At 39.4% G+C, this 15583-nt stretch overlaps 2 protein-coding genes across 3 annotated transcripts; both read right to left on the bottom strand.

The window, feature by feature from the left end:
• Positions 1 to 218: 218 nt before the first annotated feature.
• On the bottom strand, positions 219 to 5818 carry fcer1g (Fc fragment of IgE, high affinity I, receptor for; gamma polypeptide). Of its 2 annotated transcripts, XR_004103187.2 has the most exons (6): positions 5566 to 5818; positions 2450 to 2541; positions 1841 to 1888; positions 1129 to 1152; positions 645 to 1002; positions 219 to 559 (listed from the first exon to the last, which is right to left on the bottom strand). XR_004103187.2 is itself a non-coding variant. In XM_031288452.2 (5 exons), exons 1-5 carry the CDS (start codon positions 5630 to 5632, stop codon positions 949 to 951), a joined length of 285 nt encoding a protein of 94 aa, XP_031144312.1. In that variant the 5' UTR covers positions 5633 to 5818; the 3' UTR covers positions 219 to 948. The 2 variants fall into 2 exon arrangements, 1 of the variants encoding a protein (XP_031144312.1); XM_031288452.2 differs by having other exon boundaries at positions 219 to 1002.
• Positions 5819 to 6017: 199 nt separating this feature from the next.
• On the bottom strand, positions 6018 to 14768 carry ndufs2 (NADH:ubiquinone oxidoreductase core subunit S2). The gene is made up of 14 exons (XM_031288451.2): positions 14619 to 14768; positions 13310 to 13413; positions 11891 to 12081; positions 11305 to 11425; positions 10595 to 10707; positions 10114 to 10188; positions 9845 to 9922; positions 9057 to 9142; positions 8793 to 8912; positions 7620 to 7749; positions 7172 to 7267; positions 6829 to 6912; positions 6348 to 6405; positions 6018 to 6240 (listed from the first exon to the last, which is right to left on the bottom strand). The coding sequence occupies exons 1-14, from the start codon at positions 14723 to 14725 to the stop codon at positions 6203 to 6205; spliced, it is 1401 nt and encodes a 466-aa protein (XP_031144311.1). The 5' UTR covers positions 14726 to 14768; the 3' UTR covers positions 6018 to 6202.
• Positions 14769 to 15583: the final 815 nt, after the last annotated feature.

Genomic DNA, 15583 nt, shown 5'->3' with positions numbered 1-15583 from the left:
AGCAAAGACACCATCACTGCCATCCGGTGGTGTGCAGGAAACACTGCTCAGTATCTCTGAGGTTTGGAACCCAGCTATTTTTATTACAGTATCTACCATCTTGCACTAAACATCTAACTAGACATCTTTCAAATTGCCTAAAAGAGGAAGTTAGTTAAACACGTCTATACACACAAAATATAACACCCATTTCATTTTTTGTTTCATAAGCATTACAATACAAAGTGTGTCTGAAGCGTTACAGTTTAAAATGTATTTGCGTGAAAATTAAATATATGCAACAGAACAGTGAAAAATAAAATTAAAAACCTTACAGCAACAAGGGTAAGCATTTGTGAAATTGCCCATCTTGGGCCCAACTTCTTTATTTCTGTGTCGTCCTTCTTAACTTCCCTTAAAAGCAAAAAGGGAAATGAACACTGGTGCACGCAATCTCACAGTCTCTCAAACTCTAATAAGCAAGGTTAGATATGCAATATTTAAATAAAACAAAAAGAGGGATTTAACCCTCTGAGGACGACAGAAGCACCGTTGAGTCCAAACAAAGTTTGACAAAACCCTACTCAAAAAGTGATATTGCAAAAGTTCATTTCAGACATGTATTTACTATTTAAATCATATGTAACCTAAGGACTTTGGTGGACTCATGTCAAGCACCGAAACAATTCGTACAACACATCATAAGTTAAGGTTTGTTTTAAAAATTTGATTTGAGGAATTTCAAAAAGCCAACAGCAACGTTTCAGCTTTAGTGCCAAATTATCTCTTTACACATTGCTCTGGGAAAAAAAAATGTGGACATCACTATACAGAAATCTGAGTTCGTTCTGAACATTTTTGATACGAAACACATTAAACACATTAAACACCTTAAAAAGGGGAATGTAAGAAGATGTGTGAAAATACCCTTAGACCTCAGAGGGTTAAAGGAAAAGATCTGTCTTGGATTCACTTCTTCATGCCAATAGTTTCATAAGTGTCCGCAGCGTGAGGAGTCAAACCCTGGAGGTGAAACAGGAAAATGAAAATGAGAAATTCAGTCTACACTATAATTTCATAATAATAATAATAATGATAATAACTAAGCAATCAGCTGTCTTTATATTACATCACAGCAACAAAACTCACCGTATAGATGCCCTCTTCAACATTCTGTCAGGGGTAGAATAGAACAATATTAGATTCTGTATGACTCAGAACACACTCATTGTGACATTGTCTTTTTTGTCTTAGTAATTGGCTGTGACAGGGTACGTATGTATGTGAACATAAAGTATGAGCCCTGGGAAAGAGGAAGAACGAGCTATGTGAGTGTATGTGGGTGAGCTAGAGGTCGGCCCTGCGTGCTAAGAAAGTTACTTTTAAACCCAGGAACATGCACGCCTTGATCATGAATGAACCAATAAAAAAAAGTGGTTTTTAATGCTGATCATTTTTATTTTTCATTTAAAAATGTCCATCCACCTTGAATTTAGCAGTTAAACAGGGCAATTTAGTCGCAGGTGGCCACCAATGAAAGCATGATAATGAAAATAGGCTTTTCATTGGAATGTGATGAGACAGCTGGGTCAGAGCCGTCAGAATACTTTAACAGCTGCCAGTGCTGGGCTGCTGAGATAAAACAACATGTCGCTGTTTGCCCTACTGAGGTTTACCAGTGACATTATTTTTGCCTCCAGAGAAACTCAGCCTCTAGTTTGTTCACTGAAACTCCAGTTTGCGCTGTGGTGAATTGTACTCTCTGCTAAAGAGTTTGTTCTAAGCCTTCTACATCCATTTTAGACTATGAGCCATTTCTATGTTAGGTACGCATGTACAGTTTGCATGTGTTTATTCTTACCTTCTTGCCCTTTGCGTTCTCAGCTGCATATTCCCGAGCATTGAGGATCTGCAGAAGTTTTAAATGAGTGAAAGTTGAAAGTTGTCAAACTGTAGTTTTACCATCCATTTGTAAAGTAATTTTTATATTGTATTTTCATTAACTTTTTAACTCTGTTTACTGGCCATAAGAACATATTGGTGCATGAGTGAAGATTGCACTCCATGCTCCTGGTACATGACTGGTACAAAAGTCAAAAGCAAATAAGCTCAGGCTCGTTTACGTTTTATTTTGGGAGCAAACGATAATTATTCCACAATCAGAAAATCTAAATCTAAGTTGCACTGTTTAAGGTTACACATCTGCGTATGATATTAATGTATTCTAGCAAAAATATTTTGTCTTTGACACTTTTTTTCCCCAGTGCTTCATTTCGCTGACGACACCCTATTTTACATTAACATTAGTCATGTACCAGATTGCGTTTTAATGATACTACAGCTTGTCTTTGGTCAGACAATGAAAAATGTAATGTTCATTCCCAATCAAAAGGGATTCTGTTTTTGCATAAACATCATTTGTGATATACATTTGATGTTTCTTGTAGAGGCGAATATGTAGCATGCAAACCTTGAGTCTACAGTAGAGAGCTGTCAGGATGAGGCCGTACGTAAACAGGATACCATCCAGCACGTAACAGATATGGGAGTCTGAAAGAGCAGCTGAGAAAGCACAGGAAAACACTTTAATACCAGCCCTTCTACATACACTATGTTGATCACAAAATAAGTGATTACATTGACATCATCATTTCAGATTCATCTCAGAGCCTGTCCTCCCTTAATAAACTTTTCCTAATTTTTGCATCAATATATCATATCATGTGATGGTGGGGCTTTTTCTTTGTCATTTACAAAACAGTATTATGTAACGTTGCTGTCCCAATTTCAGATTGTGACACAAACAGAGACAGCAGCCATTACCTAAGAAGGCATACAGAGCAAACCATACGTGTTATATGGCTGCACAGGGTTGCATATGAAATATGGTGAATTAGAGGATTGATTATTATTTCGTTGAACATACTTGCATTTTGATTGTAGGAGTAGGAGCACGTGGAGGTTGACAAGCTTTTACCCATTATTGTTTTCCTATTGCTGTCGTTTGAATATTTTTTGTCAACTTTGTTGTACATGCAACCTCATTAGTGATTACTTATTTTAACAGTTAAAAATGTTTATTATACAGTTTTGTTGAATACTAAATTGTGATCGGTCAATTACTGTCAAAGACAGTTGAATAACAGACTATTGCTATGGATGCAGTTGTGATCATAGACTCTGGGGGACCATTTTTAAATCAATAAAATCTTTTTAAATTAATATTTAGTGTCAAATATTGTTTTTTTTTTTTTTTAGCAAGTGTCCATGTAATAAGAGGGATAATGTAGAGTGAGCGCAGGACCCGACATATTTTATTAAGGATGTTTTGGTCTTCAGACCATCAGGTAAAAATGATCAAAGTTATAAAATGATAATCCAAATTAATGATTCTGTTGTTCTAAATGGCTTTTAGATGTTATTTCGTTATTACATTTGCCATATTCCATCTTATGATTCACTGCTTAAATAGCAACTGTTTTCATAATCACTTAATTTAAAAGTTACTTATCTTTAACCCTTAAAAATCAATTTAAATTAAAAAGATGACATAATTAAAACTGTGACCGTTTAAACACAAAAACAGTTTGACAGGAAGTCACATTAGCAAATTCAATAATTAAAAGTAAAATTTAAAAGCCTTTTCAAAAACATAACTTACATACTTAATACATTTAAGACAGAACAATGGAACTGACTCATTAGCACATTTAATTAATCATAAGTTATCTTTATAATGTATCATTTTAACTGACTTCTACTTAACTGGAAAGGATTCACGTGGCACAGTGCAATCCATATTTTTGGTATTTTGTTTCTTGACTTACTTCATCAATAAAGACAATTCACCCATTGTTCAGTCAGATTCACACTGTAATATGAACGTTTGACCATATGCAGTACATGTTTAAATCAATTACATTCCAATAGATTTTAAATATGATCGGGTCACCAAAACCATTAATTGGCCCAGAGGTAACTAATTAGTGTTTGACCTCATAGTGTAAATACAACTAAACTAATATATGAAACTCAATTAGATACAATAACCATTACCATGACAACCATAACACACCTCTATTTCCGTCCCTTCCTTTAATTTAGTGGAAATGAACCACTTCTCTGAAATCTGTGATCACGTCATTACTTCCCACACATTGCACATGATATTGACGGCTAACGTTGGACATATTTGGCATGTTGGTTATGGATGGACAGTTATATTATAAGTGAAAATGTTGAATTCAGTTTTGAATGCCGCTGTTCAGCTGTACAAGTTGTCTTCGCCGGGGGCCAGAGATATGTTGATGTAGATAACACACCAACATCTCTTTTGGTTTCGCAATGTTGCAAAGGAAACAGCTTCGTAAGTCCCCTAAATTACAAAATAGTCTGATAACAATTAGCATCACTCATATTCTATAGCCAATTTAAGAGCCTTTTTTTCTAGTAAGTGGATTCTCCCGACTCCAGACACCTGCAACTGACTGATGGTGTTATAAGGAAGAACATAGAGGGATTTCTAAATTGTCTATGTGCAGGTCTATCTCTTTAACTGCTCAGTATACTAAGTGGATAGAGGAAACATGTTTTCAAAAGTGAGGTCTTTCTGCCTCATAAACCACAGATACTAGAAGTAGGCCGTAGTCAGTTGTGGTTTGGAATAAATAACTGAAATATCTCAACATACACATTAATTGCACCCGTTTGAATTTCTAAATTACACAAGAAAAAAAAAGAATTGCAACTGTTAAAACATGGCTAAAACTTGCGAGTATTTTTGAATTATAAAATAATCTCCCAGTTATTTTCTCTATTAATCAATTCATAATTTGGTAAATTCACAATTTGAGTTACAAAATGATTTACCTGACTGATATAACCACAGAGAAGAAGCTGATCTCCACATTCGAAAAGCTGGAACCATTAACTATTTGGCTTTTTTTATTTATTTAAAAAGTACTCAAATTAAATGATTTAAAAAGTTGCCAAATTTCTCTATTACTTTCACTGTTTTAGCTGAACTGTTAATGTCTTCTTGGCCTATTAGATGCCCAATATTAACTGACAGTTCAAGGCTAGATATGCATGTCTATACGGGTGTAGAAATGCATTGAAAGTTGTAAAATGGTTTATTACATTACATTCAAGTTTCACTGCAGTTTAACGGATAGCTGTTAAAGCTGTGTATTACATACATGTTCTTAATTGTAATAATCCTAAAATACTGAATATTTGCCATGACAACCGTAACACAGAAAAGTAGCCATGCACACCAGCCTCAGCGGCCTTTGCCACAAGTCACAAGAACCAACATGGTCAACTTCTCTTTTCACAGGAACTGTAATGTGGTGACTACATTTCTGCTGCCAACACTGGGTGGAATAAGGCCAAAAGTAAAAAATACAAAGACAACTCACTGCTTTCATTAAACATATGCCAAAAGTAGTATTTTCATTTTTTACTAATTCATCATGTCAACAGACCCCTTATATTCACCCTGGTTAACCATACAAGTCAACAGCGCAGCTTGTGTTCATGTATCTGAATTAGGTCAATATATCCCAATTTAATGTCTCAACTCACCAGCTCTCCCAAAACTCATCCACAGAGGAATGGCCATCAGTAACAGGTTCCTGCCACACACGGCCATGGTAAAACAGGCTCAACACGGACGACTTGGCTCCGCAAAGTGGCCAGCACACAGTAAACACGACAACTTGTGGGTGGGTTTTTTTTTCTTCTCTTCTGCGTTCTGGTGAACACTCGAATGTTTCATACCTCACTGACAACAGGGGAAGTTGTGGTCTGAGCTCTAAGTCCATTTGTCTTAGATCACATCAGACCACTCCCCCTTTTAACACCAACCAGAGGAAGGACATACACACATTGAGGCTTTGCTCTCATCTTTAATACTTTATTCAGACGAGTCAAGGAAATGGCGCGTTTGAAAAAGATTTGCGTTTAAAGTCATATAAATCCCTCTAAAATCACCCTAATGCAATGTGATGGTGAAATAAATACAACTCACTACTTTGCTGTTTGGTCATAAAATATTTATTAGGTTTATTTGGGCATTGTACATCACTGATTATAAGCAGAGTCATCTGTCGAAAGCCTCACTACAGCGAATAGTGAACAGGAAGAGAACCTCACTAACAGATGTGTGGAGGAGAGAATGAATTCTCCTCTTCGGGGGAACCAACACATGAGCAGCTTCACGTTAACGGTCAACTTCACCAAACACTATGTCCTGTGTACCTGTCAGAAGAAGAAGAAGGAAAAAAGGCTCAGTACAAAGTTCATGTTTTTGTACTCAAGTATTGCCCTTCTGAAGCGGGATTCTTGATCAATTATCACTTCCTTACCAATAATGGCCACCACATCAGCCAGCATGTGTCCTTTGGACATTTTATCCAGACCAGCCTAGAGGGAAGAAAACAGCCATTAATTCAGAATAACTGAAGAACAGCCGACAACATTCAGGCCAGATAGGCTCTTAGAAAATGGAATATTCATAAGTCATGAGATTATAGCCTGAAGTTAATGCACTAACTACTCTAATAGTTTGTTTATGCAACTTTAAAGACATTTTTAGCCTCGAAGACCAAAATTCAAACGACTACATTAAACAGAAGTTCATGTACCCATGAGCTAAGAGATGAACAGGAAGGGAGAGAGAAAGGTGGTGGTGGTGGGGGCGGGGTGTTTCTGTACGGTTCTATAGTACTTTATAAAATCTACTTAATGAACTAAAAGTAGCCTTAAGGACAAGCCGTTAAACGTGCTAAATAAATGATACCCTGTGTGTTTAATATTTCAGTGTGTGGAGAAGTTTTAAGTGCGCACCAAGTGAGTGAATCCAGGAGCTTTGATCTTGCAGCGATAGGGTCTGCTGGAGCCGTCGGATACCAAATAAACACCAAACTCGCCCTGCAAGCGACACATGGGGAGACACACAAATAACACTCCAGTAAGCATATTACATCACATCAAGTCCCTAAGGGCCTACAAAGGCTTCCCAGTGAATTAAGAAATAAAACCTTGTGTACTGAGGATCTACAGAGTCGCACACTTTTTGTTTGCCAAGTTAAAATCCATCAGGGCGACTGCAGGTTATTTTACTAATGCGGCGAGTCAGAGCTAAATGGCAAAAAAGGCAAGTTTATACAGAAATATGATGAGGTCTCACCTTGGGTGCCTCCACAGCTGTGTACGTGGACCCGGGGGGGACCTGGTAGCCCTCTGTGTACAGTTTAAAGTGGTGGATCAGAGACTCCATGGACGTCTAGGACAAGGAGCACATTGAACATGTCATCTCAGCAGCTGTTTTGAAAATGACACAACAAACGTTCGAGGGAGTTCAATCTGATTGAGACGTAAAAAGGCACTGAACGTTCCAACACTGAGATGAACAGGGGCAGCCAAGTTAAAAGTGCACTTTACAGCAGAATGGCCTAATTCTGCAAAGAGGGTAGTGTGAAGACACATTAGTAACAGCACTGAAATGTAATCAACACACAGAAGTGATGAAGCACAGGGGGAAATCCAGAAAGGAAAAAAAAAAGGTGCAACATTTTCAAGACACATCTCACAGCATGCAGGGTGGGGTGGGGGGGGGGGGGGCGCTCTCAGCTCACCTTCATCTCAGACCTCTTGGGCGGGGCAATCTTGGCATCATCCACCTTAATCTCTCCTTCTGGCATCTTGTTGAGCGCCTGGTGCATGATCCTCAGGGACTGCCTCATCTCCTCCACTCTGCACAGATACCTGGAACACACAGACACACAGACACAGACACACACAGACACACAATTAAAAATAGCTAGTTACAACCAACCTCTGCATGCACAGGCAGGCCCTGCTAGTCGACGACCACAACCTGAAACTTAGAGGAAGCAACGTGCATGCATTATTAATATCATTGACTTTAGCCTGGATTGATAGTAGATATGAATACAATGGTGTCATGTCAGTCAACCAGTGTGTTATACTGACTTCCCTCTACAAAATCACTTCAGAAGAGTAGTCACAGCACTTGATTGCTTTGGTGTTTGTAAAGCGTTCAACAAAGAATGGTTTATTGATGGTTCACATTAGAAAAGTTCCTTTTTTATTTTTATTTCCTATGTAGATGACCTCCATTTTAAAATCATCCCAGTAGTCGAGAATGGTTTATTATTTCCAAATAGAGCTATTTATGTCATCTTGTAAAAATTAGTCTTTTTTCATATCGCAATATATATTGCAGGAAAAAAATGTTGCAATGTCAGTTTTTTCCAATATCAGTCCTTCCAAGAGTTTTTTTTGCGACTGTTGCGGGCAATTTTATGCGATGAAATTGTGGGAACTTGCAAAAACTGCGGTTTCATCATGGCTTCATCGCGGGGTTTGCAGCTTTTCGATGATGTTCACGTCGCGTAATTACGTCACTTCATAACGTCACTTCATAATGTTCCCATGGCAACAGGGGAAATGGCTGCTCTTGTGTGAGGTAAATGCAACATTTTTCAACATTCTGCGAAGATATATGTGAGTTTTTTGCAACGAAAATGCGGGAATTATGAAATCATGCAAGCCCCCGAATATTTTGCACGGAAATCTGCAATTTATGCGGCAAATTTGGCTGATTATGCATTGAATTATCCGATCGCATAATCACGTTTTTCTGGAGGGACTGAATATCGTGCAGGCCTAGCTTGCATGCTGCACATTTGGTGAAACGAGCCCCTGACTTGACAGAAAAAAGGGACAAGAACATTGAACTAAAGACACTGTTAAATAATATCTACAGCCATTTGCTAATCTTTTACCTGTCATAGCAGTCTCCTTTGCTTCCAATGGGGATGTCAAACTCCACTTCGTCATACTTGTCGTAAGGCTGAGACTTTCTCAGGTCCCACTTGATGCCGGACCCTCGCAGCATCACTCCACTGGTGGAGGGGCGAAGAGAGAGGTGATAAATATCACACTCTATGCACATTTCTGCTAATCAAACTAACTCAAATATTTGTGCATTTCATGAACTGCAACTGACGGAAAGGGAAGAGGTATTTTCACATTCATTAGTGGGTTACCTGAAGCCATAGTTCAGGGCATCCTCGGCGGATATCACCCCGATGTCTACAGTACGATTCTTCCAGATGCGATTGTTGGTTAACATCTGCAGCAGAAAACCAACAGATTCACTGATAGATGACAGATCTTCACCACATCCTTATCATGTTAAGAGCTTGTGGAGATTTAAAAGATTAGGGGCCTCTTGCACCCGGCGCAACGCAAAGCCTGACGCAAGTGTCTTTGCTAGTTTACAACCAACACAGTCTGGTCTTACAGGGAGGTGTGTTCAGGTGCATTCTGGGCGTATTGCTATCTTGAGGCAGCGGGAAGTGATCGCGCCACTGACCAACAAAAACCTGGTCTAAAGTCAATAGCGCAGCATTTCATTGTTATTTTAAAAGTGAATTAGTAAAATGTGCCTAGGCTTATGCACAGTGCACACACACTATGCTTGTTACACACATAGGGACGCACAGCAGCACCCAAACATGCAAAAGATTACAAAGAAAAATATTATGGTGCAAATCCGCCATCATAATAGCAATGCTCCAAGGTCCAAACGCGCCTGGCTTTTAAAGGGAATGGGAGATGATCTCTGATTGGTTTATTGCATGTTACGCCCAAAACACACCTCTGATTAATGAAGACACTAAGTACAACCCTTTTGAACCATGCGCCCGGCGCACGGACCCTTTTTTTTCCGCCGTCTAGCAAAAGTGGATTTGGACACGCCCTAAACGCACCTGCACCAGGCGCTTCACGCCGTGTGCTTAGTTAGTTAAAATAGGGCCCTAAAGTTGTTTACCTCTTCTACTTCATCGATTCTAATGGAGAAATTCTTGCACCACTCATAGATGTCATCCATCAGGCCAACTGGCAAATCCTGAAACACATGTAAGATCATTAGCACTTCACTGATCACGCTCATTTATCCTAATCTGATCTACAGGTTATTTGCTTGATACATCTTTGACGTTGCTCTTTGCAGCTGTTGAAATAACACAATTTTCCCCAAGGAGATCCTTATTTTGTTATAAAAAAAAACAAACACTATTATTTAATGAGTTCCCCTACCTGATGCACACCACCAGGTCTGACGTATGCAGCGTGCATTCTGGCTCCGGACACTCGCTCATAAAACTCAAACATCTGAGAGGAAACAAAAGGCACAGTTAAGAGTAAGACTGGGCATCTAATCGGAAAAATAAAATCTCCAAACTCTCATGCAACCACTATATGGTAGGCCACAGATCTAAAAAGGCCACTTATCTCAAGTTACTGTCTGCAGCTAGTTCACAAAGTCATGTCTCTTCTTTTTGGGGTCACAAAGGTTCCGTTTACTCCCATAGAGTTGCATGATTTTTAGTAACTCGATAACTTCTTTTGAGGAACGTTAGGGTCATGAATGGCACTCTCATGCTGTTCATCCTTTTAGGAGTAGTCAGCAAACGTTAAGACTGTTGCTAAGGAACTGTGAGAACTGAGAGGTCTGACAACAGCACCTTCCCCAGACAAACAAAGTTTTAAAAACAATCCAGGACAGACAGATTCTGACCTTCTCTCTCTCCTCGAACATCCAGAAGAAGGGGGTCATGGCACCAATGTCGAGGGCGTGCGTGGTGACGCCCATGATGTGGTTAAGGATGCGAGTCATCTCTCCGTACAGAACTGCAAGCACAACACAGAACACAACCAACCATTCAAAGTTGATGAGTCTATTGACAAACTAATGGATGTAAAGATTTAAAAAAAAATATATATATCTTTAGGTCTTTAGGTTTTGGACTGGTTGTTGGACAAGAAAAGCAATTTAATATCACATTGCATCCTGGTATATTTAAATGGGCATATTTTACATTTTTAAATCATTTTTGGATGACATGGGGGGCCAGCTTCACTGCTAATAATTAACAATAAAGTGTGAGAGTGTGGCCGGGTTGGCTCAGTTGGTAGAGCAGGCGCACATATATAGAGGTTTACTCCTCGACGCAGCGGCCGCGGGTTCGACTCCGACCTGCGGCCCTTTACTGCATGTCATTCCCCCCTCTCTCTCCCCTGTCATGTCTTCATCTGTCCTGTGGAATCAAAGGCCTAAAATGCCCCAAAAATAATCTTTAAAAATAAACAATAAAGTGTGTAAGTGTGTAAGTGTGTGTGTGTGTGTGTGTGTGTGTGTGTGTGTGTGTGTGTGTGTGTGTGTGTGTGTGTTGATTGAAATATTAATAATTTGCAGTGTGCAGACACCTAACCATTTCCAGCCTGTACCTCTGATCCACTGTGCACGGGGTGGAGCTTGGATGTTGAGCAGCTTCTCCACAGCCAGAGAGTAGGCCTGCTCGTTACACATCATGGAGACATAATCCAGACGGTCAAAGTAGGGCAGAGCCTGTAACATTAAAAGAAGAGGAAGTAAAAAGTAAAGCGCACTGGGTGAGGGACTTCCAAGAGTTATGCAACACATGACACATGATAAAGGTCCTCTTCAGCTTTGATCAAGTCTGTTGATTTCATTTCGTCGTTTTCAAGTGATAAAGTGCGGTTGGTCATTTGCTCTTGCATCGTCTACTTTTTACACCGTAAATCCAGCTCATTCTCCACAGTATGTCGTTGCGCTGAACACAATAAAACAGGATTTTGCAATAAGCTGTGTTGCAATTTACGGTTCTGTTCTTTGAATCCACCGCAACTGCCGTTTCTCAGCCTGGGTAAAACCAAGACGAGCACCCCTGATTCTACAACCATCAAAAACATGCATACAGTATGAGCTATTCAAACCACTAGCTAATAAATATGAGTTGGAGAACACAGAAAGACTATTTACAGATACTGGTTTGAGTACGGCCTTTAGTACCTGCAGGTAGGTCTTGTACTCAATGAGCTTCTCTGTGCCACGGTGAAGCAGGCCGATGTGGGGGTCGCATTTCTTGACTGACTCTCCGCTGAGCTCCAGGACCAGACGCAGCACACCGTGAGCGGCAGGATGCTGGGGACCAAAGTTGATGGTCAGGTTGGACACATCCTTCTCTGCAGGAGCATCTTTGTCTGCAAAGAGAAAAAAACAATACAAGGCAGGGATAAGGCAAATGAAATCATTAAGTTAAAAAAAAATACTGGGTCTGATTTTCTAATCCAAATAAGAACAAAAAAAAGCAAGAATTGCAGCTTTTCTTACAGCCAACCATTGAAACTGATCACGTTTTGTGAGGAAAAAACATTTACACTTTGAACTATAAATGTGTCATGCTTATTTGGGCCCTATTCTGGCACCTCAGGCCAGACCCTATAAAGTAGATGTCATTTGGAACAATGTAGGTTTCAAGGGATAGTTCACCCCAAACTCAAAAATACATATTTTTCCTCATACCTGCAGTGATATTTATCAATCTGGATTGTTTTGGTGTGAGCGGCCCAGTGTTGCGAGATATCGGCCGTGGAGATGACCGCCTTCTCCCCAATATAATGGAACTAGATGGCAATCGACTTATGGCGTTCAAAGCGCCAGAAAATACATTTGAAAATCTCAACACCAATGTCTCTTCCCAGAAATCATGGCCTGGTTCCTCAAAATAATCAACACGCCTGGTTGTGAGCAGTTTCATGTAGGAGCTATAGTAGAAAGAAAATGGTTTCAAAAATGTCCATAAAACGGCTCACTAGTCATAAAGCAATAGAAAAAGCTGCATATACTATATATTCTTTGCAAATTTTGCACTCAACCCATTCAGCCTTTTTTCTTATGCAATAGTGACTTTGTATGTATATGTTAGTTTTTCTATATTGTTTATTTTATACTAATGTTTAATGTGTTTGTTTATGTATGCACCTTTCACCGAGGGAAATTATTGTGGCATTAAAACCTGTTTTGATTCTGAATGTATTAGCAAACAGCCAAGTATTAAAATCAGTGCACTGTGTATATGTCAACAGTTTTGTCACACAGACACTGAAGGACTGTCTCCGTCTTAATAATGTTTGGTGGACTGACAACAGCAGGGAAAACACTGGAAATAAGTCAAGGACTTTATCATTCTATCCCTTAAAAAGTTTGATATGTTGTATTTCATAAACATATTAGAAGGTTGTCAGCTTTCACACTGTCTGGGCAACATTTTCCATTTGCCTTGTTCATTAAAATAAATGAAGCCTTAAAAATAAGTAGTTAGTAGGGAACAAGTATCCTTTAAATAGTAGCCCTAACAGTGGGACTGTGTGTGTGTGTGTGTGTGTGTGTGTGTGTGTGTGTGTGTGTGTGTGTGTGTGTGTGTGGTACCATTCCATGGGGGTGGGGTCCATTTCTCATTAATGGCAGTGGGGTACATCACTGCCCCGGCAAACTGTTCTGTCCACTCCACATCTGGCTGCCATTGTTTCTGCCTGTGAAAACATTGAAAATATTCTTAACATGAGGTAAGGTTGTGTTAGTAAGCCTTCAGTTCTGAGCCAGTGCAGACAATTGAAGAGATGCAACAACAACAAAAAAACATTAGGTAGGTGCATTAGCCATGTTGACACAGAGGTTTTAGTCACAATTTGTTTGGCCTGTTGTTTCGAAAAGGGTGCTGATCTGGGCTACACTGTGCTTGCCAACTGATAGGCCTAATCATATTGGCTGATGAGGGAGACACGCAAAGATATGGATCCTGCTAGTTTACCAAAGTGGGTTTATTAATGCAAATTGTTGCATCATCAATACATGGCTACATTTATCAGCATTTATTTATTCATCAGTAGACCTCCAACAGTATCAGGATATGTCAATAACAAACCTATATTTCCAAGTCCCCTTGACTTTGGTACTAGCTACATAATCAACACATTTAGGGTATACGTGCAGTTTAGTGTCCCAAATTATTTTCCAAAAACTGAGTGTCCCAAATGATGAGGGTCTTATTTGAGACAGGTTAAGGTTAGGGTTAAGGTTAGGGGTAGGGTTAGGGTAGCACAGGTGGTTTAGCAGGTTTATAATTAATTAAGGACATCGTATGGGGAATTTGGGACACTAAACTGCACGTATACCGGTTTCCTTTACTTATGTGCCCCTTGCATTAACGATAAGGGTCTTAATTTTTGCTACAACGGTTCCAAACAGACACCGTTTACTCTTCAACATTGTTAACTGATCTGTGGTTTAATTTACCACCCTATAACCCGAAACTGACCAGTTTTGTTTACAATTCTTGTCAAACATGGGATATACTTTGACCTTACAGAGCATAAAAGATGCATAACGTTAGAACCAGTGTGGTAAACACTGACACGCGTTAGCTAATCAGACAGCTAACCGTGACAGCTTAGCTAGCTAGGTTACGACTAGACAGCAGGGAAGTTAACCTACACTGCGACGAGGATGACATTGCGCTATGACTTATATGCATGCTTTGTTCAGACGTTTTCCATTTAGAAAAAATGTAAAACTTGTATCATGCGACTCGAATTACTTTGAAGAGAAAAGTCGGCTTATTTAGCATTATGCTAACATTAGCCTTTCAGTGTGCATATTTATGTGGAGCTCAAGCCAAGACGGCTGGCAATACAATGGCCACACGAAGCGTCAGGTGTTGTATTTTTTGTTATCTTACCTGTTTTGCACGATAGCACAACCAGGGCTCAGCAAATTATTATTTAATATTAATTTTGTTGAAGGACGTCCTAATTTGGTAAGCGACCTCAACACCGTCGCTGCCATCTTGGCTGCTAGACTGGCCAATGACGTTGGAAGTATCTTCTTTTGTTGTTCTGGAGGCGCATTAGGTGTATAACGTGTGACTGTGTCTGCCACCTATCGGTGTGATGTATCCCCATCTATTTTATACAGTCCATGATCCCCATACATAAAGTAGCCTACTTGTTATTGCTGTTAATGTGCAGTTTTTTTTTTTCTTTCGAAATCAGTTTTAAGTATATCAAATATACATAAATTATGTATGTAAACGTATATGAAAAGTGTAGGAATAACTTTGTCTGCGCTTACTGCTGCCTATCAAACCTGCTTCACTGTTGAAAGTTTTCCAGTGCCAAGCAACATCATTTTCCCTTTATATGGGGTGGCAGCATGACACACACACACACACACACACACACACACACACACATATCATTATATGTAATATTATTATCTTGATTAAAGGGTGGATCACAACTTTTATCTTTAAAATACCCACCACTTTGTGGGGGGAAGTAAACGTGATAAAAATGGTGATTGCCCCACAGTTCAATTATGTCTCCATGATGCTGCCTTTGGACATATCATTACCATTGTTTAAACAATTTGATAATATGTATAATAATATGTCTATAATAAGATGGTCAGGGAATTTCTTTGGGATGGGAAAAGACCAAGAATTAATATTAAGAAAATGAGGACATCAAGAGACACAGGGGGATTAGGCCTTCCCAATGTAAAGCTATACAACCTAGCATTTGAAATGTCCAGACTGAGTGAACACTGGAGGAGACAGGACAATGAACTCAGCTGGATCAGTATTGAAAAAGAAATGGCTGGCTGCTTCACACCTTTGGATATTCTCTCACATGGACCAAAGAC

The sequence above is a fragment of the Sander lucioperca genome, chromosome 17 (genome assembly GCF_008315115.2).
Source record: "Sander lucioperca isolate FBNREF2018 chromosome 17, SLUC_FBN_1.2, whole genome shotgun sequence".
In the NCBI taxonomy this organism is placed as follows: domain Eukaryota; kingdom Metazoa; phylum Chordata; class Actinopteri; order Perciformes; family Percidae; genus Sander; species Sander lucioperca.
The sequence above is the reverse complement of the archived record's forward strand: the minus strand, read 5'-3'. Positions and strand labels throughout refer to the sequence as shown.

Coding starts and splice junctions, on each gene's coding strand:
- ndufs2 (XM_031288451.2), bottom strand. CDS start 14,725: ATGGCAGCGACGGTGTTGAGGTCGCTTACCAAATTAGGACGTCCTTCA. Junction 11,426..11,890: donor AGTACAAGACCTACCTGCAG/GTACTAAAGGCC, acceptor TTAATGTTACAG/GCTCTGCCCTACTTTGACCG. Junction 6,241..6,347: donor TGATGTGGTGGCCATTATTG/GTAAGGAAGTGA, acceptor TTCTTCTGACAG/GTACACAGGACATAGTGTTT.
- fcer1g (XM_031288452.2), bottom strand. CDS start 5,632: ATGGCCGTGTGTGGCAGGAACCTGTTACTGATGGCCATTCCTCTGTGG. Junction 2,542..5,565: donor GATGAGTTTTGGGAGAGCTG/GTGAGTTGAGAC, acceptor GTGCTTTCTCAG/CTGCTCTTTCAGACTCCCAT. Junction 1,153..1,840: donor AGAACGCAAAGGGCAAGAAG/GTAAGAATAAAC, acceptor TACCCCTGACAG/AATGTTGAAGAGGGCATCTA.